At 30.7% G+C, this 21,801-nt stretch overlaps 1 protein-coding gene across 1 annotated transcript; it reads right to left on the reverse strand.

Moving 5' to 3' along the window:
* Positions 1–20,967: 20,967 nt before the first annotated feature.
* LOC136984583 (forkhead box protein D3) lies at positions 20,968–21,573 on the reverse strand. The gene has a single exon (XM_067281639.1). The coding sequence runs from the start codon at positions 21,571–21,573 to the stop codon at positions 20,968–20,970; it is 606 nt and encodes a 201-aa protein (XP_067137740.1).
* Between the last annotated feature and the right edge of the window lie 228 nt (positions 21,574–21,801).

Here is a 21,801-nt window from a genome sequence, read left to right on the forward strand (position 1 = left end):
GCAGGGGCGGCCCGCCCCGGGCGCACTTTTAGGGGGCGGCAAAATTTCACAATAAATAATAATAATATCTTGTAAAAATTTGAACCATTTCATTTCATATTTTTTGTCGCATCTACGATTCGGACCGATTGAAATGAGCACGGAATTTTCTATTACTTATTCTGTGACGAAACTGGGGAATCCCTTTTCTTTAAATTAATGTATAATAATGACATCTTGCTCATTGTAGTGAATGACAACACGTCTGTACCGACTTATAGGGATTCGTGTATTTTATTTTGTGTTTGGATTGTTTAAGACTAATATTCAGCGAGAATGACTTCTATCATATAAAGAATAGTGTTCAATATTGTATAGCCTAATAACACCTGCAAATTAGATTACAGTGCGGATAAGTGGCATACGTGTAAAAATTTTTATAATAAATGTGATTATTATATTGTAAAACATATATACATGACTTTTTTATTTGTAACCTGTACAATACACAATAATGATGATTGTTCTTGCCGAAAAGTTCCTCAGAATTACTGTATATTTTAGTCTTGTTACATTGTTACATTGTTCCATTGTTCCATTGTTAAGAGAGTAATTTCATCAACAAACTAGATATTTCTAAAGAAAGATCGAATTTGAAAATCGAATGTTTTAATATTCTTCGATTTTCACAACGTGTTCTGATTATATCGTTCGATTTTCATCGAATGTTCTAAAGAAGAAAAGTCGAGAAAAACCGAACTAATCTGTTTAAATTTGAAAATCGAATATACTCTAACATATTACTCTATTTCTTTTTTTTCCAGCGCCCGTTTTTTCTCCATCTGCGTCTTGCACGTCGGTTTCTCTTAAAACTTTTATTGTTACATAACACTTTCATTGTTGATGGAAGTGTGTAGCCTTAATCCTGTCCCTCTCCCTGTGGGGAGGAATTTCGAAAAATCCCTTCGTAGTGTGCGTTCTCGTGACGTACCCTAACTATGTACCAAATTTCAACTTTCAACTCTTAACCGTTTGGGCTCTTAATTAACATTTCCATTGTTACGTAACACCTCCATTGTTAACATTTACATTCTTAACACTTCCACTGTTGACACTTCCACTGTTGACACTTCCATTGTTACTTCACACTTCCATTGTCGATGGAAAGTGTTAAGATTTAATCCTGTCTCTCTCCCCCGTGGGAGGAATTTCGAAAAACCCCTTCTTAGTGTGCATTCTCGTGACGTACCCTAACTGTGTACCAAATTTCAACTTTCAACTCTTAACCGTTTGGGCTCTGCACTGATTATTATTATTATTATCAACTCGTCTCGATTATATATATATATATAATATATTAATATATTAAAAAAGTTAATTGACTCGAATATCTTGACTGGAAACTTCTTGGTAACATCGAAGAAATCGTTGACAGATAAACATAAAGATGCCTTCCCAAATCTTTTCATAAAATTCACAATCTGTACAAAATTCATAAAATTATTTTATGCAAATTAAAAAATATCATTAATTGTATTTTATAACAGAAGCTTTACTTTTAATTTCTGTTCCAATTTCAGATCGCATTGAGCGAATCTTCGAATGTCCTGAAACGATGTTTGCATCTGAAAGAAAGAAGAAAAACATGTTACAAGTAGAGTAAAGCATGGAATTGCGCATTTAATACAATACAAAAATTACAGTAGATGTGAAAGTGGATAGTAAAAATCCTACTAAAACACAAGTAAATGACATATCAACAAAAATTAAGAAAATGAAAACGTTTGCTGCAAATTCCATCTTCGAATAAATCAAAATATAATAAAGCAGACTGGTTTGTGTTATTAGATAACCATACAAAATTGTCAATGCGTAATTGAATGGGCCATTCCATTGTTTAAAACAGTCCCAAAGTTCATTGTGTTGCGTCATAATTATTTCTAATTCCGTTTCCAAATTCGGATGATTCATCTTTAATAGTTGCAGATCTTCCGATAGCTTCTGGAAAGTCGTCTTTAATATAATTATAAACAAGAAAATAAAGAAACTTAGATAGTATAATCCACCATTAATTAAATTAATGAAAATGCCAATTTTTACGCTGCAAAACTGTGCTTCGTACTCGCAAGACTTTCCTTCCTCTACAGCAGGATAAGTATAAAAAATCATCAAAGCTTGGCCACAAATAGTGAAACATATAACAATAACAGAAGCGATAATTGTATTGTGATTTATGACGTCGCACAATTCTTTTCGACAGAAATATTCCGGCTTCCTCAATTTAATATTCGGGGTTAATTTCACTCGCTTTATAATACTGAAAGCGAGAGCGTTAGTTAAAACCAAAATAGCAAGAGTCATTTTCACAAAGATGACATCATTTTTGATTATCAAGTATCCCGATTGACAAGGAATCATCTCTGACAAAACCGGTATTGTCATGGAAAACACCGAAAAGAAAACTATCCAGTAGAAACATTCGATGAAGAATGAATGAAGTTTTATTATAATTGGGTGAACATTAACATCATTTCGGTTGTGGCAGGAACAAGGAATGAAAAAAGTATATCCGTAAACTCTTGCTATAGACGTAAACGGAGATAAAACGCAGTTCAAACATATCTCTGCTTTTGTGTTCATATCTTTTCTTTTTCTGCTAGACTCATTCGACTTCAATCTTTGCCAAAAAATTTTCCATTATTTCGTAACACTTACGTAATTTTATGGAAATGTAATTAGAAATTTGAATGCTACTCTTTTTAGATTATCCACATCAAACGTCAGGATGTTACGTGTCTCTGTAAAATGAAAGATTGCAAGAATAGCGCGCAGATAAAAATGCGATATACTCGGGTTACGATCAGTTGAACAATGGTGGATTCCAAACCCGAATTTCGATATTTCCTTCGCCGTAATTACTGTTTACAGAATCCAAGGTTAATGTAATAAATATATAGTCTATTGTGTTTCCACACGGAATATGAGTATTAAAAATTATAGAATAGTAACTTAAAGCTATTTATGTTTAACCACAACAACTGGTGCTATATTATGATGAAATTTTAATTTTGTAATTGATTTATTATCTAATCAAGTCTCATTGATCAATTTGTTATTTTTGTGTTTTAAATAGCTTTTATTAACAGCCGAGGTAATGTAGTTTTCATCCCTTTACTTCAGGAACCCAGAATTCCGTATCCAGAATCACACAATTCCTTAGGAAGTTTTAATGTGTTGTCTGTTTCGGATACGTTGGGTTCCATCTCCCACCATCCGATCGTACCTCTTGCAGATTGTTCGAACCTGCTTGATGGGTATGAAAAATTGGATTGATGGAATAACGCTATGCAATTTATGGGCGATCTTCCAAGGAGAATGATTTTAAAGAGGACATTCAATGGAGAACGGGTCGTGTTAGTGTTAAACACTGAAAAATCACTAAAAAACTGCACGTAGTTATTCCGTAGTGAGGCGTGAATCCTTGAACTAGTGTTCAGCGGTTTTACTCAATCGGTAACCGATGAATTACATATGGGAAAATACTTTCTTGATCACAGAACAGAAAGACTGAATATAAATATATCTATTAATATTTATTCAGAATATTTTATATATAAACCAGACATATTATAATTAAACATAAATATTATAACGGCTTCATTTTCTGTCGGCATAGCCGTTTTTATTTGTGTCGTATGAATTAACACGTAATAATTATTTATAATTTTAATATATTTCTAATTAAATAACAATACGATATAATAACTGTCGTGTAATACGTTACGTATGTCATTTTGAAAAATCGTTAAATATTAAACTGCAATACGATTAAATTTAAATCGAATTTCGTATTGGCTTACGTCATTAATTGTTTATTTAGCGATCAATGCAGGAAATAAATTCGTATTGAATAACGTAGAATGGGAATCAATATTTTACTCTGTTCTCCTACATTTAAATTCTAAATTTTACTAACAAAATTTTAATAAACAAAAATATATCAGGTTAACTTTAAGAATCGAAAACTACATGTATGATATATAGTTAAATCTTAAATTACATTGTCGTATTTAAAGTTTGCATTCACTATTGGCCATATTTTTCATGACCCCTTTTCCTTACCATTCTGATCTTATCTAATCTCTTAGAGCTAATCGTTACTATACCGTTTGTCAAGACCCGAATTTATTATCGGTGGCTTCAGCATGCAAGCTTCAACTTTCTACGGCTCTAAAGCTCGCCTTACTCATTGGCCATAGTCTCCATACAATCGTTTTTCTTCTCTTCTTCCTTTATTTTTTACTTCTCTTTCAATTTTTTCGCAATTTTAAATTATAGTTTTATAAATTCTCACTGGCACCTGTCTATTTGTCTATCCTTTCTTAATCTCGAGAACGGAGTTAGTTAGATGAAAGTCGACATCAAATGTGGAAAGTTTAGGGGCAGGAGACCCCGATTAACAATATACGAACTTCCAACGTAAGTCGGAAGTCAGGTTATTTCATTTCAAAAAATTTCCCCAGAAAGGTGTTAGATAGATGACTGGCACGACTCTATTGTTAAAGGAAAAGTATGATTTACAGGGAAAATCCACTACTAATTTGAGGTGGAGAGCATATATTTTAAATTAAATTTAAAATATGATTTAAAAAATTGCCAGCATTGTGACGATGTAACGATAAATAAATGCTCATTCGCTTATAAAATTAAATTTTTACGAAAAAGTTGATTGTTAATTTAGTTTTCATTTTGACATTTAGTTTATTTCATTTCGTCGTTTTCCTACGTCAAGTTTGGACAAAATAGTCAATAATTATTTAAAAATAAAGCGAAATTTGTAAAGCAGAAAACAGCAAACAAGTTTACAAGAACAGATTTCACTTCCATAATATTCAGGTAAAAGATTTTATTTTTAGGAGATGGTGTTACAATCAGGACCTGGTTGGTTGGCGAATGGCCTCGCTGTTTCTATAATACGCCACGAACGTCCTATGACGGTAACACAACGTGGCGAGATCATGCTGCCACTTCTAAAATAAGCACGCAAGGATTTTGGTAGGTATTAATTTTGAGATAGGAACTTTTATTTTCAGGTAATTGTGATACTATCAGGATGTGGTGGGATAGCGAAGTGGCGACGCTATTTCTAGAAAATGCCACAAAAATCCTAAGACGGTACCACAATATGGCGAGTACGTGCCGCCATTAAATAAGCACGCGCCTCTCGGTCTTTTCGGCCAGGCGCCAGCCTCTCGGCCTCACGGCCAGGTGCCACCGAGCGCTTCCACGGGTTGCGGATAGTGGAATGACCTCGAAAGAAGTTGGCTGCGAAATAAGCGAATGTAACATACATTCGACGAATAAACAGTCGCGGACAACTGGCAATAATAATAAAAGAATTGATTTCTTTCAAAATAGCTATTTACCAACAATTGATTTACTTATGTCAAGTAGTTTTGAACGGTTGGCCGGATGGCCCAGCGATCAAGGTGACAGCGGGATGGCAAGGACATAGGACTCCTTGAAACGTCGAGAAATGCAAAATAATTCGGGGGTAATTTCTCTATGTATGAATGTCAGTGTTTGGGCTGCACGATTTTGTTCACCCTATTTAAAGCTTAATAACTCCTGTGTTTTATGTCAAAAATTTCTGAAATTTTACAAAGCGGTTTGTAGAGAGTTTGATACTATTAAATTTTGGTGATTAAAGGTCGAGGGGGTGGGGAGACGATGGATGGACCGTGTGTATTTCCAGTAGTGTCAGGCTAAAAGACGATTTTACTCGTTATTAGCATTTAAAATTTTTTTATAAATTTCATCCCTACCTTCAAAATTAAGGTTTTTGCCATTTTATAATATTATAGTTAATAATATAAAAGTTGTTATGTAAAATATGCTAACAGATAGCTCCAAAAAAATTTAAAAATTACCGGGAAAGTTGAGCAACTTGTTGTTGGTTTATTTATAAATTATTTATTGAATAAAGCAAAAATGTTCCAAAAATTAGACCTACTTGATAACTACAAAGCAGACAAATCCATGTATCGATTTTTATTAGTCGCTTAGATCATAAATGATATTATAAATACAAGAATATCAAATATATTTCCTACCCCTTGTAGTAGCTAGTAAATCGCCTTTGTAACCCGACCTTCGAACTCTCACCTTCGTCCGACCTTACAAGTTTCATTTTTCTTCGTCGCTACTTCTGTCCAGGTCGTATTTTTGATTAATCAATGTATAAGTATTCACGTTTTTCACAATTTCTATGTGGTATTGAAAGTGTTCTGCCCAATTCGTTTGCTATTTCGAATTCAATTAAAATGAAATTTTACAGCTGAAAAAATAAATAATTGTATATACCCATGGACAGATCTAGGTTTATTGGGGCCTAGAGCTTATTGAAGTCCAATGGGGTCCCATTTTTTGTTACGTTAAGAATCTTTAAATTATGGTTTAAAATTTATTTTTAATAACATCAAAATCAGAGTTGAAATATCTTTATTTATATTAAAAAACATAAGAAATGAAGAAATATTATTAACAAATAATTCAATCGTTGTGGGCCCTTCACATTTGGGGGCTCAGGGCTTGAGCACTGTTAGTCCCTATGTCTTTCCGCCCCTGGGAAAGTGGCACCTATTTAGGTTTTAGACACGTGAAGAAATCCCGGAAAAATCCCATGTGTCAGCCCATTGATGAATTTCAATTTTTTGATGCATCAATTTAAGATAGATTCGAGAACACGAAACCTACAGTATTAAATGCAGTACTAATAGTACCCAATGTAAAATCGGTTCCATTCACCGGAAAAGATTTAAATGAAATTAGGAAAAAGACACTTGAAGAACTGAATTTCAACATTGTTTAAAAGCACAGAAACATACATAAGATTCCGAAAATGGTGTCCTTGCACATGCACGCACTTTTCAATATGAGTAATCATCGTATACAAAGCTACATAATAATCTAGTTCAGACTGGTCTTAAGCAAAATACTGATGTCCATAGCCTCAATGTTTCTGTGACTGCTTTCCTTCATATGCTCACCAATGACCAAGTGGATAGCGGCACCGAATACTGGCACTTGGTCGTGGATTCACGCATCGCCAACAGACTGGCCACGCGGAATTTACCGGGTTTTCTTCACGTTTGTAACGCCTAAATAGAGACCTGTTTCCACACTAAGATTTTAAAAGCGTCGTCCCGCGGCAGATCGCCCACGTATCGCGTTGCCGTATACAAACAAACAAACAAGTTTCCTGTAGTTTAGTATTGTTCGGGATTAAACTCATACACTTTTTTTTCAAATATTCCTACTAAAATTTACATCATAATGTTTCATCATCTCAGTCGGGCCGATTTTAAGTGGGACACTCTGCAGAAGATACTTAACCTGACCAGTAAAGATTCGTCAATCAAATATCATGTGACGCTGAATAACGTTTTCTAAATGACAAATTCATTTCATATCTAATTGTATTACTTTTAATTACAATTTAAACATGTTCACTATAAACATTTAAATGTATTCAACTTAGATCCTTAATTTTCAATTTTTTCTTTGAATGAAGAGAAATATCAATAAATATATATATTGATGCACAAGAATAAATAATGCCCATTTTGCTCATAGGTGTAAATGTTTCTAATGACTCACGAAATGAAAAATCGAAGTGACGTCAACAGAAAATATCCCTGATAGAAATTTACGAAATATATTACAGTTATAAATTATTGAATATACAAGTTAAAGCTTTATTTCATTTTTTTTAATTTTTCAACAGAAATCATACAGAATTTTGTAACAACGGCAAACAGTTGGATTGCTTTCTCTGAAGCTTTCACTTCCAACTTCCTCCATCATTCTTTATCCTTTATTCTTAAATAATCATTCAAACATTTTGTCTTCAGATTTCTTTTCTTCTTCTTCTTCTTCATCCAAGTTAACATTTCCATTTTCATTACTCCGTTTCTCGATTACGTCAAAAGAGGAATATTATTGATCCTCATCTTTGTCATTCTGTCACAAACGTTTAGATATTACACGGATTTTTTCATCTCTCGCTTAAGATTGAGTTTCCTTGAGAAAATTCTCGCTTCTGCCTGTTGTCTACTGAGTAAGCTCTATTACGATACCCTATTCTGAAAATTCGCTTTCAGAAGATGGTATGATGAATTATGTCCTTAAAGTAAAGATTTCATATCCTCGTCGTTTTGTCGTGAAGATAATTTTCTCGTATGGTCCGAGAATTTTATGTCTGTATGTTTATTTCGACTTCAACTTCGAGGTTCTTCGCACAGATTTACAATGAGAGAAATTATGCAAATAAGAATAGCCAAGGCCCCGAACAAGACGAATGGGCATACTAAAGCCACTATGAACAGAACCATCCTGACATAAACATCATCTTTGAGAGTTTGAAAATGTTTAAGATTTTTTGAGTTCTTCCAGTTCTGTGATGGAAACGAAGGTTGCTTTGATCGGTATCTCTTCGTCTTTGAATTCATCCAATTAGCAGCTCGATGGTACGGGATTTTTCTATCTTTTGGAAATAAAAACGATGGTTTATACTTTTTCTTTAAGTGATTCTTTTCTTTTACAAATATTCTACGTTCCTTAATATTGTAATTATTGTTCTTTAATGACTTCCTGTTTGTATTCATTTTATTTAACTCGAATTTCTTAAAAAGTGCATCGTGAAATTTTTCCATTCTTAGTCGTTTCTTGTTGTCTTTCGACTTTTTTCTTTCGTAAATCCAAGCTTTATTTTTAGGAAGTATTCCGTCAAAATTCCATTCGCCTCTTTTTTTCTTTTTTACATTCCAAAATCGGTAATTATCTTCCATCCTGGAATCTCTGATTCCTCGTAAACCAGTCCATTCTCCGAACAGGTTTTGGTCCTTCCTCTCCCATCCAAGATTTTTGTCCATTCTTCTGTCTGGTTCACAATAGGTGGTTCGACAGAAAATTAGCATCAATAATAAAATGAATATAATAATCGCATTCGTTACAACGAACATTTTCTAAACAGCTTTCGACAATCGCTTTGAAAACAAAGAATTAAACAATGATCAATGATATCATTGTTTCTTCACATCGTGAACTTTTCTCTGTTAAGTTTTAATTAAAATATAATTTATTAATTATTTTTATTCACTTTTAAAACATATTTTAATTTAAAGTAGTTATTAACAACAAAAGAAGGCAGCTATAATTTATATTGGAAAACGTTTCTTAGAATTATGAGTAAGAAGAACGTTTTGTAATTCATATTTACAAAGAACTCGTTCCAAAAGTCCGTGTTGCTTATCACATTGCTTTTTACATTTCTTTATATGATTTGACATCAGATATTTAAACTAATAGTGAACTGTAGTACTTTGTACTGCTGTAGTTAATACTGAAATATTAAACTGATTTGTAATAAAGATTTTTCTATATAACTCGGTTATCTTTGAGAATCGAGACGTGTAAACATTCTTTCTGTAAAGCGAATAAATCCCTTAAATATAATGATTCCTTAATGTTTTGAATTTTCCCGTATTTTGTTAACTGTTCGAAATTGAAAAAAAAAAAAATATCTTAAAGACAACTCGATATTGGTTCATTTCCATTGACCTATCAAAGTGTATATATCCTTAATTCTTTGTTTTGTATGATAACTTATTAAGTGTGGAAAAGAACCTATATGTAATCCATTTGTACATAAACAATACATATAAAAACTACCTCAAAATGGTAGCCTATATATGATATTAATTTTTAAAAATAATTATAAAAAATCAGTATTTTCACGTAAACTTAGTGTCATAATTTATAGTATTAGTAGTGTTTTTAACTTATTGTCGGGCTTATATGTAACAACTTTCTAGGAGTCATTTTGACTGTTTGGTATGGTTTAATTGATATTTGATAGGTTAAATAAAGTCTATTTTAAAAATTAAAAAAAATAATAATAAAATTTAAAAAATTCGAATAGAATCATTTTTTAAAGTGAAATTAAAAAGTTTTTTTATTAAAATAATTTGTTAAGATGAATTTTACCTACATTTCATAAAGTTTTAATAATGTGGATGTTGTTGTATTCTTTGTTGGTTAATGTTACCTTAGGTAGCCAAGATGGCGGCTCGTCTCTAATTCCAGCAAGGAAACAGTGGGACACACGTTCTAACCTAACCTAACCTAACCTATTCTAATAATTTGGTTGCTAATAATTATGGTAATTTATTAGAATAGGTCAGGTTAGGTTAGAACGTGTAACCCACTGTTTCCTTGCTGGAATTAGGGAGGAGCCGCCATCTTGGCTACCTAAGGTAACATTAACCTATTTGTTTATGTTTTAAATATAATGCAACTACAGTATATTTAGAATTTATTTAAACACTTAAAATGTACTTCAGTTTTATTTTTCTAAGAAAAAGAAACTACAAATGGAAACTGGATTTATACTTTTCCAATCAGTCATACTCGTTTCTTTCATATCTTCAAAACACTGGAATTCTGCCTCTGTGTCCTCTTTTTGTTTTTAATTGTCTACGATGATTTCTCTATATAAAGTGTTACTTTCATCACCTGAATAAGAAAAATAAAATTTTAATGAACGTTCAATTAATCCTATTAATTTAAATATCAATATAATTATGATATTTTCCCTGATGACAGACAGCATTTGAAATTTTAATTAATGATTGTTAAAATATTCGCAACAATTTACACAACAGGGAAGAGCACAAAACTGATAATGTCCGTTTAATAATGATGCAAAAGAATTGCGTAGAACAGTAAACAAGTGTTGCTTATCAACAAATCGACCAACCAAGCGGATAAAACGCTCGACTAATCTGTTGAGGAGGCGCGAATTTACATTCAACCAGTTTTCAGTGGTCGGTTGTGGGTTCGCTCCTCGTCAACAGGTTGGGTAAAGTACTTGGCATTCGTTACTCAATTACTACAAACCCATTACTTTGAGAAAGGAGTAGATAGAGGTATACGAATACTTGGGGATATTCGTAACTCAGTTTGTGTCACGTAGTACGAAGTAAACAACATTTCGCTTTGATTAGTGTCCGTTTTGGATTGAATTAATGGTATAAGGCAACGTAACGTATGATCATCTGTCAAGGGAAGTGCCTCCCGAAAGAACTTTCTATGAGAAACTGGCCTCTAGGTATTAGATAAGTAAAGAAAATCCGAAAACTTTACGTTGGTAAGGCGCGAATCCACTACCAAGTGGCGTTATTAGCTCGACTGATAGGTTGTGTTAGTTTTGATCGTTCTTAGCGGTTCGTAAGACAATGTGAACCTACCTTTTCTCATTTCTCGATTATACACTAGAGCTAACGAATATGGTGGGATTCAGTATCTTGCAACTTCGTAATAGTACGGGCGGATGAATTACTAGACTCACGATATTATTAGTTTTTTGTGTATACGACCCTATTCTTTATTTTACAATAGCCGATTTAGCATATTAATAGGAGCATGTTAGGCTCCTAAAACCAATACACAAATGAATTAATTGTGTACGGCAACGCGACACGTGGACGATTACTGACGACTTTCAAAGTGAAACTGGCCCTAGTTAGGTGTTACAAACGTGAAGAAAATCCAATACACAAGTATACGAGTCACTTAGAATAATGTAAGATATAATTCAGTTTGCATTTTTAAATTTTCGAATTAAAAAATTAGTATTATAAAATACATTTCTTAATATTTAAATATCGTTAATTCGCATTAATTACACGATCGACAAATTTATAAAAGACGTAATTAATGATTTATCATTTGCTTTAGGTAAGTAGGTTAGAAGAGGTTAAGAGACTTTGTCCAAGATATAAGCCACGTTTTAGAGATTTGTATAATTTATGAAGTCTAGATGTAAGCTACCTTTCACTCTTATCATATTGTTTGTTTTAAGTTCAAATAAAAAAAGTTCCCGGCTCAATAAGGAGAAGGGCAACATCAAAATTGCATCAGTACCAAGATAAAACTGGTAAGAATTTGTTTTTTTTTATTATAATAAAAACTTAATTATTGTAATAAATTTAAAATAATTAACGAGTGATTTATATTTTAATCTTTAAATAAATTAAAATTTTATTTCTGTAAAAGTTTTAAATTACTTAAAATAAAATTTATAGGCCTAGTTCATTACGTAGTTAAATTCTTATATTATTCGTAATGATTCAACATAATTAAAATTTATTTATTAAATAAATCTTTTCTTAAATTTATGAAAGCATATGTAAAGTTTATCTCCGATAAAACGGACTTATTGAGAGAGGTCGGTCCGTTAATTGTGAATACCCGTTAAATCGATGGTTCCGTTGTTCAAATTCTAAATTAAAACATTCTTATTTATAACGGTATTTTAGTATAAATCTGTTTAATAATGTAAAATATATTCCGACCAATTTTTTGGTTTTGTGGGTCTTTTAATAATATCAAATTCATCGCAATGGTGCGATCGGGTGGTAAGAAACATGGAAACATATCCAAGACAGACTACACACGAAAATTCCTGGAGATTTTCCAACGCCAGATTTAATCCTTACTTCGATATGTGGCATTGATGCCATTACATTTTGCAGATTATAAGTCAAAGGGAAAGGGAAACAGAGGGAGTCATATGTCGGGTCGAATCAGACTTAATTTGACAATGGCGTTTGGAAAGTCGCGCTCGACATTCCAAACGCCATTGTCAAACTTCTAGGCTTACGGGAAAGCGGCGCCGAACGTCCGACGTACACGTTTTCGCGTTTAAAACTTCGGCCTCAACTTCGCTAATAATTTTACACATACGAATGTCTGACCTATTAAAAACAAACATTATTGGCATTTACAGTGTTTTACAGTGTCTCATCCTATCTCCAAAATAAGGTTTTTGCCTTTTTTTTTAGTAGTGGCTCATCAGTTACTGAGTGGTTAAAACCACTAAACTCCGGTCGCGGGTTCACGCCTCATCAAAGGACTGGCTGCGTGGAGTTTCTCATATTTTCTTCACGTGTCTAACACCTAAATAGGGACCAGTAGTCCACGTAGTTGCATTTGTTGCCTTATATCATTAATCCTCTTCTAGTGTCAAAAGAGGAAGAGCCCTTTCCATCTTATTTTATACTTGTAGAGTGATAATTATTATTTATATTTAAATATTTTATGCATTATATATATATATATATATATATAGAATAAAAAGCTTAATTTGGACAGCAATTTGAAAAATTGTAGATCTATAAATTCCCACTGTAGTCCGTCCGTCCGTCTTTCCTTAATCTCGAGAACAAAGTAAGACAGATGAAAGACGAGACAATTATGGAAACATTAGGGTCAGGAGGCCCCGATTAAATATATACGAAGCCCAATCTAGACTAAAATTCATGTGTTTTGATTTAAAATTTCCCTCCCGAAAGGTGTTAGATAGATGACCGGCACGACTCTACTGTTAAAGGAAAAGTATGATGTAAAGGGGCAAGCCACTACTAATTTGAGGTGGAGAGCATATATTTTAAATTAAAAAATTTTAAATATGATTAAAAGTTGCAGCCCGACATTGTGACGTTATTATAATAAAGAATTGCTCGTTCCTTCTCTATCTATTAAATGAAGTAACTGAATGAGATAAGAATAACTTTAGTACGAGACACTAATTGCATTTATGCGTATTACATTTATATATTAATAACTCCAAATTTTAAACTGAAAAGCAAATCGAGTAAGTCTGAATGTGTAGCTTCGTTAATTTTAGAAACAAAGAAGTGTTTTTATATAGCGTCATAACTGTTGGATAAACAATTAAAATACAATAAAAAACAAAACAAAGTTAATTAAAATTTTCAAGTTCAGAATAAACACTAAATTAGAGTAAAGGGTGTTTTAACAATTTCTCCGTTTTCCCATCTCATGATTGGATAATGAAGTCTGAGAAGGGGTACGGCAGAGTCCCTTTTAGTGTATTTTGAGACTAACGTTGTTTTTAAATGAAAAAGAAAGGTTTAAAATCCCACTGTTGGAGGCACAATTATTAGAATTACAAAGATAAAGACATTTTACGTTTATTTAACAAGTAAACTATTAAAGTAATTTAATATGAATGCTTCAACGTAAAAAAATACACGAAAGTGTAATCTGTAAATCGAAAATATTTTCTATTTTTATACATTAAAATAAATTTATTTCAGTAAAAAACTTAAAAATGACTAAGTTTTAAGTGTAAAACCCATATATACTTATTCATATAAAGACTTTCTTTAGAGGCTTCTTAGATTCTAAAGTTGTCTCGTTACAGATCTGAATAATTAACGCTCTCAGTTCCATCATTGTTTGCAGCTCAGCAGTGCTAAATTCATCAATATAAAACAGCAGTAACGAAGGAAAGCGATATCTCTTTTTTCAGATAATTGCTGAAAGAGATACTGCAGCAATATGATTTTCAATGGACAAGATCGAAAGCGAAGAAAGGGGGCATAAAGATAGAGCTCTTTTAGCAAGCCCATTATGGGTTCGGTCAGGCCCACAATGGAGCAGCCGGGTGGTGAGGGACTGTGCCCGACATATCCGGACGGACCATCTCCCGAAAAATTCCTTGAGATTTGTCGACCCGTCCGGATTCGAACCTGGATCCCCAGAGCGGTAGGCTACCTTGACCGCTCGTCCATCCGGCCAAATTTTAAAAGCCAGATTCTTTATCGGGCTATAAGGCTAAATAATTACTCAGAATTTGGCAGGAGGCAGGCTGCCAATGTGCCTTCTCTTATTAAATACAATCTTTTGTTAAATTAAATTATTGTATTTAACAAGAGATGGCGTACTGGTGGCTTGCCTCCTGCCAAATTGCTTCGTAATTATTTAGCAGTGTAGCCCGATAAAGTATCCAACTGTTTGTTTGGTATTTGTGAAATTGTTTAGTCTATATGAATTTAATTTAAAATAAAGTTGATGCATTTATTAGTATTTGAGTAAGCCAATATATATATAAAACATACATTAAAATAATTTTATCAAAATCTAGCATTGAAACAATTAATGTTGTGTACTCTTGCTCTAGATTTACCTTTTCTGCAGTCAAATATAGAAAATTTTCTAAAAACTTATAACACAGATTTTGTGTATACATCGTAATATTATTTTTACAAAATATAATACTTAATTTTGAAAAAAAAATCGTATATTTATCTTACATTGCGTAAGGTTTATATGTAGAGAAATGTTTTAAAGAATATCAAATTTAAAACTTTGGAAATTAAGAATCAAAGCTTATTTTTTTAAGTTGAAATTGAATTATAATAATTATTTTACATATTATCGTTAAGTTTTTGTAACTATAAAAACATTATTGCAACAATAAAAATTATAATGTAGGCATTTGTAAAGTAATGATGTCAACAATATTTTTGTTGGTTTGTTAACATTTTCTAAGGTTGCAGGCTAATCGTTTTCCTTATAACAAAAGTAACGAAAAAATATACGAATTTTATTATTTGAAAGATTTCAGTTTGTCCGACTTAGTTTGAATAAATGGCTTAGACTAAAAATACGGTTAAGGTATCAAATTAAAGCTCTTATCCTGTAGATGATATGTCTGAAGAGAGATTTGAGAAAGGTGCAATGGTTCAGGCATGGCAAAGTCGCAAATGTACTGTACATTGCTAAGTCTTTGAGATAAACATGTCTGAGTCCAACTCCCTGTTAACACTAGCCGAGCAATCTTTTTGTGTTTTGCAGTTTTATTATTATAAATATTGAGATGGATGAATGTACATTTTAATTGCTAATACTATTTTTATCGCCTTTTCTTAACTCAGCCTCACCACTCAAAAATCGAGCAACACCGGGCGTACTTAGCTAGTACGAATTTTACACTCCAAGTTATAATTTAGCGACGTGCAAGTGGACTCATTTCTCGTATTACACTTTCAGATAGAATGTTTTTTTTTTTTATTTTTTTTATTTTGAAGTCTTAAAACATTCTAACTAGAATCTAAAATTATAATTACTAAACTTATTGGAAGATATTATCTTAAATGTTTTGGAAAGAGATTAAGGAACCGTTGATTTAAGTTTATATTATTCACGAAACCATTCTGTTGGAGAAATGTATTTAAAAAAAAAAGATCAAGAAGCCATCTCTTTCGAGACGTTTGAAAGGTTTCCCACGAAGAAACCTTTCCTATACAAAATAAATCCAAGAACCGCAGTATCTCTACTTTCTTTCTCTTCCCCTCGGGGGTCAAATAATTCGACTTGACATTTACAAATTAACCTAGAATAATATTGACCCGATAGCGCATTTATCGGGTTTCGTTTCTGACTAAGCACTGGTATCTTTGTATCGTCTTACTCTTAGAAAGATAACAAAGAACAACTCTATTATATATGAAAATAAAAAGATATTTAATTTTTCTACAATATAAGCTACATATGTAAATGATATTCTACATATAGAATTATATCTGATTTATGTAAATTATTCACAATTATTACAGAATCCGGAGCATTTCATTTACATTATAGATCTACCTCTTACTTCAAATTAGTTTTAAATGAATGTATTAATTAGGTACTTTTAAGTATTTATGGGTATTTATTATGTAATCCTGTACAAGATATAATAGGAAAGATAATGAAAATATTTTTTTATATTAATTAATTCTTGAATCAGAAACATCAGCACATTCTAACTACATATTTAACGTTTTATGATAGATCTAACTAACAATGGTTAGGTTTGAGTTAAGAAGGTGTGATATTTTTAAGTATTGTAATTCTATATGTTAAACATTTACTTGTTGATTAAAATATAAAAAATATTTTTCTTTATTTTAATTCTTTCAGCCATGTGAGCGCTAAGAGTGCCCTTTTTTAAAGCCCATTGCGAGTTCGGCAGGCCCACATTGGGTGGGGAGGGATGACATATATACGAGTTTCTCGTATATATATCGTTTATATATTGTTTATTTAGTCCTCATATATATATACATATAATATATATATATATATCTGTGTGTGTGTGTGTGTGTGTGTGTAGAGAATCTAATGATTCAATTGAGCCACTTTTACAAATCACTATGACGCAATTATAAAGCTAATTTAAAAATTTTCATAGATTTAAATATTAAAAAAACCAGTAAATTCTGTTTTAAATGTATAAAAAACAACAAATTCATATATATATTTTTAATAGTAATGTTAAAATTACCATTAACAATGAGTTTTCGTTAAAACTTAGTTACAATTTTTAAGCGGCATAAAAAAAGCAATGAATAAATTATAATTTTTTAAATATACATACAAAATTAGCCGTAAATACTGTTAATTAAAGCGATATTACTTATTTGAAACATAAAATTGTTAGCAAATGGTAAAATTTATTTTACCATAGACTAAACTATATAAACAAGGGTTGGTTTTAATTCTTACTTCATAGAATCTGTTTTATTGTTTATAAAGAAAATACAAATGCACTTCTATTATCTTTCCTCAACAGCGTTACAACGAAACGACGTTAAACAAAGACTTGCTGCATAAATTATTCATATTTGTAATATTTTAGCTATATAAAACTAATATATTTCGTGTAATATTCCCTATTAATGTCTCTATAGCATAGAGGGACAATTTTAACCTCTTAAGATTAGATTAAATAAAGCTTATAAGCTTAAAGTATAAATTAGAATTTATTTTTATAAAATCTAAGCTTTAAACATGACACCCTTTATGTTATTCTTATATCGAATTGTTCATTGAAACAAATCTTATAAGGATATATTATGGCGATATATTAACAAATATATGGACGTAATTAGTATAAAAATTTAAAATATTTAGTTTATTTTTATTGGAAATAAGTTAGATTCAATTATAGTCATGTGTATGATCCATCATTGATGATCTTTCTTCGTTTAAAATGAATTTAAATTAAATAAAAGCCATGTTAACATTGTTTTACTTGAAATTCGTGTCTATATTTACATTATTATATTATATTTTATTATATGAATTAATCATAAATTTTTTAATTGTAAAATTAAAAAATAATTGCTTACTGTTTTCACTTATTAATGCTAATGATATAATGAATAGAGATAAATATTTTAGACGACAAAAATTAAGTAAAACTTTTTATTTTTCATATATTTTTATAAGACTGTTCAATTGGTTAAGATAAAGTATAATTTTATGACAATTCGACTTCATTCTTGTTGTAAAACAAAGAGATGACATCAGATTAACGTGGAAATGTTTAGTCTCATTCAAATGAGATGGTAAAATGGTTTTAATAAGGTTAGGTTAGCTTGTTTCATTTTAAACGGGCTATGTCATTGGTTTGCGTATCCAGCTGTATTAAAAACCTTCTCAGATAAAGTGCTCTATATACCTACTTTTCATACTATAAATGTCAGACATTCAGTCTGTGTATTTCCTATACATTTCTAAATCCTTTCGCCGATCTAGACCAAATTTTTCAGTTTTAATCTCTAAGACCTCGCGGAAAATTCAGGCTACGAAAAAACCTGGACATTATCCTGAGTTCATCCCCTTGACACCGAAAGTTTAAGTTTACTGCGTTAATCTATAAGTAAGCACTGCATAATAATGAAGGCTTCACAGGGTAGATTGATCATATTCTTACAAGTTAGTGATGATTTCAGAGTATAGGGTCTTCTGGAAGTTACACCAAAGTAACACTGTTGGTTTTAGTTGGCATAAAATAATCAAAGTTTTAATTTCAATATTTGTCCTTAGTACTTTTCGTCCAGGTAACGCTGAGGTATCTGTTAATATCTGTAAAGCGTACTGTACATTTAATTTGTATAGCAGACACTATTTACTAATAAAATCAGCTTCTCTACGATTATAGTCAGTACAGCGAGCTCTCTATATAATGAAGTCTTAAAGGACAGCTGAGTAATTAATTGTCAATAGTTCACTGTACAGATTAAAAAATAGCAAGCACTATTAAGCAATTGTTCACTAGATTCAAAGTTCGCTATATCGAGTGGTCACTGTATCAAGAGCCCATGTACGAAATATATTGTTATATGTACAGTGTATATATATACAGGCTTATATTATTTCTCTTATTTCTAAAAATAGTCAGAAATTTTGTTGTATAAAATACCTGATCAATGCTCTAAATTTGAGGTTTAATTCTTTGCTGAAATTCGATACTTGTTTAATGTGTCTTACTAGATTTTTGCTTTTCGTGTAATTCTTTTATTATAAATGATAAAATTTATGTCTGTTTTGATAAATTTATCGAACTGATTTATGTTATACGTTGTTAGAGAAGTCGTAAAAAAGATTTTAATATACCGTAGTAATTTTATTATAAGTTTTCTTGAAATAATAATAATAGTAATAATTTGTTTATAAAAATGAAATTAACAGTAATTCCATTCGAGAATAAAATTTCAAATATTCGAAACAAAATATTATTTCGAAGTTTTGCTATTATAAATTATAATAAATAAATTTCTATGAAATTCTAATTAGACTAATGTTAGTTCTAATTCTAGAATTTCTTCCTATCCTCTACAGTTAACTAAATAATTACAGATCTAATCCTAATATAGGCATACAGTGTTTCTTCCTGAAATAGGGATAGTTAATAAACCATCCCTATTTTTCAGTTCTAATTATTTTATCAATTCTTAATAAAAGTTAAATTATTAATTTAAATCAATGAATTAATTTATTAAAATTAAAGAATAATTGTTTGATTTCTTAGGCATATTAACTAAAGAAATATAGAAGCCTGTAGTATTTAGAGGGTCTAAATACAGTCGACTCTCGATATACTGATCTTTCAAACGACTGAGGAATCATTCACTAGATTGAAAGTTTCCTACATATACAAAAAATAGCAATAATATACAAAACTGTTTTCTATATCGAGTAGTCGCCATATCAAGAGTCTACTGTATGCAAAATCTTAATTTTTTGTAGGTTTATTTGTGTATAAAGATAGAAATATTCGATTAATTTGTTTATTATTATGACAAATTGAATATTTTTCTTAGTTTTATTGATAATTATATCTATCAGAAGCATTCAAGAATAAAAATCCGAACATAAATTGAAGAAAAATAGTACAATCGAATCACTTTTAAATGTTATTAATCTTATTATTATATAGCCTATATTTAATAACGTTTAAAGATGCCCTGCATTAAAATAAGTTTAAAATTTCATTTAATCTTTAATAAATACAATATATTTAGATTTATATTAATTAAATTAAATTGTTTTTTAAGCAGTGAAAGTTTTTAAAACTTAGCATTAATAATGAAAGCGTTGAACTATTTCAGTTCAATTTACCACAGATAATACATTAATCTATTTATTTAAGTATCTTTCATTTATTACAATAAATTTATAAATGCTATACATATATCGTTATAATCAATAAAAAATTATGAAGTGTAATTAAAAGAATTTAATTCAATATGTTATTGCATATTTGGGTGGGTGATAAAAACAATCTTTCCTTTTCTTTGATTAATATTAAAATTGCCTCGGACTAGCATATAATTTAATGAATTAAGAACTGGTGGATAATATTTTGATATTGCATACAATGCAGCATCAACTTTTAAGATTAAATGAAACTTTAATTAATTATTTTAATTAATACTATACAATACAATAAGATTAATCAAATATTTAAACCAGTATATCGCTAACTTAATTAAATATGGCTTAGTGTTACGAAGTATAAACTAAATAATATTAATTAATCTTTCGATATAAATTTTTTAAAATAATAAATAATTATTTTAAATTATCAAATATAGGAATTTTAACTTTGAAACATTTATAATATTTGAAAAACTTTATAGATATTTTATCCATTAACTTAAATTATTTCGTCTATAAATATGTATATAGGCCTACTTACTATGTCCTTATAGTTACACGAAAAGTAATTTAAATTTATAAGTATCATTACCAAATATAATTAAAGCATTACCATATTATTGTTAATTATCTTTCTTCTCCTATAATACTTTGAATAGAAAATTTGATCTTTTTGGACTCGATCGTTTCGATTGTAGGTTTGGGCAAAGGAGGTAGAAAGTAATTAACCGACGAGCAAGAACCCAAACAAGAGCAAACTGACGAACAACAAGGTATATACGAATAAGGATTGAATAACTGCCTCTTGTACCTCTTCCTCCTCCGCAAAAAGCTTCCATTATCGAACATATCTTCACTAGCTGGATCTAATGTCCAATAATTTCCTTTTCCCGGATTTCCAGGCTCACGTGGAAGTTTAACAAAACAATCATTTAACGACAAGTTATGACGTATGCTATTTTGCCAAAGAGGATATTTTTGACGATAATATGGAAATCTATTCATTATAAAATTACAAATGCCACTCAGTGTTAATTTCCTTTCCGGAGACTGCAGTATAGCCATGGTAATTAGAGCTATGTAAGAATATGGAGGTTTAGCCAACTGTTTCTTTGTTTCCGCGTCATTTTTTAAGTTACAATCATTTTTAACTGAATTTTCGTTTCGAAATTGCTGATAATTAACACAAGACGAAACTTGAGCGGTACTGATGAGAGAACGTTCATTATTCATCTTAAACAGAGAACAATTAAGAGTGTCTGCAGTTTATTCTCAAATAATGTCGATAAAAATCTATTCACGTACTAAAAACTTACATTTTTATTTTATTAATAGCATTAAATTACAAATTTCTTTAGAGCGGATCATGTACGATTGGTTATTGAATGATAAATTTATTTTCGACCAATAATTGTTGTTTAGTATTTTTGTAGGTGTGGTTATTGAATTTAAGACACGCCC

Source organism: Centruroides vittatus, unplaced genomic scaffold (genome assembly GCF_030686945.1).
Source record: "Centruroides vittatus isolate TY-2023 unplaced genomic scaffold, ASM3068694v2 contig_923, whole genome shotgun sequence".
In the NCBI taxonomy this organism is placed as follows: Eukaryota; Metazoa; Arthropoda; class Arachnida; order Scorpiones; family Buthidae; genus Centruroides; species Centruroides vittatus.